General features: G+C 58.2%; 1 protein-coding gene across 1 annotated transcript in view; it reads left to right on the top strand.

Moving 5' to 3' along the window:
* Positions 1-50: 50 nt before the first annotated feature.
* LOC104275446 (probable cation-transporting ATPase 13A2) overlaps positions 51-1,033 on the top strand; it is a gene marked incomplete at both ends in the record, with an annotated part of 5,127 nt that continues 4,144 nt past the window's right edge. Inside the window, 3 exon segments of the mRNA XM_009871413.1 lie at positions 51-230; positions 327-406; positions 957-1,031. Coding sequence (XP_009869715.1) covers positions 51-230; positions 327-406; positions 957-1,031 — 335 coding nt within the window.

Here is a 1,033-nt window from a genome sequence, read left to right on the forward strand (position 1 = left end):
GTGAGCCAGGTGGGGTCCGGGGGGGCTTTGTGTTTCCTTTGGCCTCCCAGGGAAGCGGGGGAGGCTTTGCACAGCGGGACGAGGAAGGGACCAACCCTCGGTTTTCTACCTCAAGCAGCCTGGAGCATCACCCTGGGGCCAGGCTGGAGGACCGGAGGACCAGCATCGCCATCGGCGTGTCGGACGAGGAGGAGAGCCGCGATACCGTCCGGCTGCACGAGAAGGAAGAGGTAACCCTGATTCTCGCAAATCCTCTCTCCCTGGGCATGGGCTCTCCTCCTCCTTGTCTCCTACCAACACCTGATATTTTCCATCCCTCTGCTCAGAAGAATGTTTTGCGGTATTATCTCTTCGAGGGCCTGCGCTACGTCTGGATCGAGCGGCGGCAGGCTTACTGCAAAGTCAGGTATTTCTCTGCCCCCGCATCCCTTTTTCCCCCCCAGCAAACCTCTCTGCATCTCTCTACTTCTCTCCTTGGCCTCTCAGCTGCCCCCAAAATGCTCCTGACCCGGCTGGAAGTCACTGAGCTCCTCAGGAGGTTTTTTTCACTCTGTGCTGCAAAGCCTTTGGAGACCACCCCTGTGGTGTTGGGTCAGGGGAGCTTTGCTGCTTCTCCCACCCGGCCCCTTCCAAGTTGTTGATGTCGTGTGTTTTTGTGGGACGAGGAAGCCAGGCGAAGCGTTTTGGCAGCTGCCCCGTGCTGGATGCTCCTCACCGTGCCGCGCCGCTCGCGGCTCTCCGAACTGTGCCCCTTTTGTTCCCCTCTCCTTGGCGCCCGCGAGCTGCGGCCGAGGAACAAGATGCTCTCCCTTTCCTAAAGGGTGTTTTGTTTCTTTTTCTTTTTCTTTTTTTTTTTTTGTCACTAAGGACTTGGACGTGGCGTTTGTTCCGCCGGGCCGGGCTCCTGCTGATTTTGACTCCATTTCTCCGTTTTTCTTTCCCCTCGCCTTTGCCAGCGTCTTGGATGAAGGCTGGACCTGCGCAGATCTCCACCTCTCCCAGGCTGGCCTCGCCCAGCAAGACCACTACACCA

This window comes from Apaloderma vittatum, unplaced genomic scaffold, assembly GCF_000703405.1.
Source record: "Apaloderma vittatum isolate BGI_N311 unplaced genomic scaffold, ASM70340v1 scaffold27030, whole genome shotgun sequence".
NCBI classification, from domain to species: Eukaryota; Metazoa; Chordata; class Aves; order Trogoniformes; family Trogonidae; genus Apaloderma; species Apaloderma vittatum.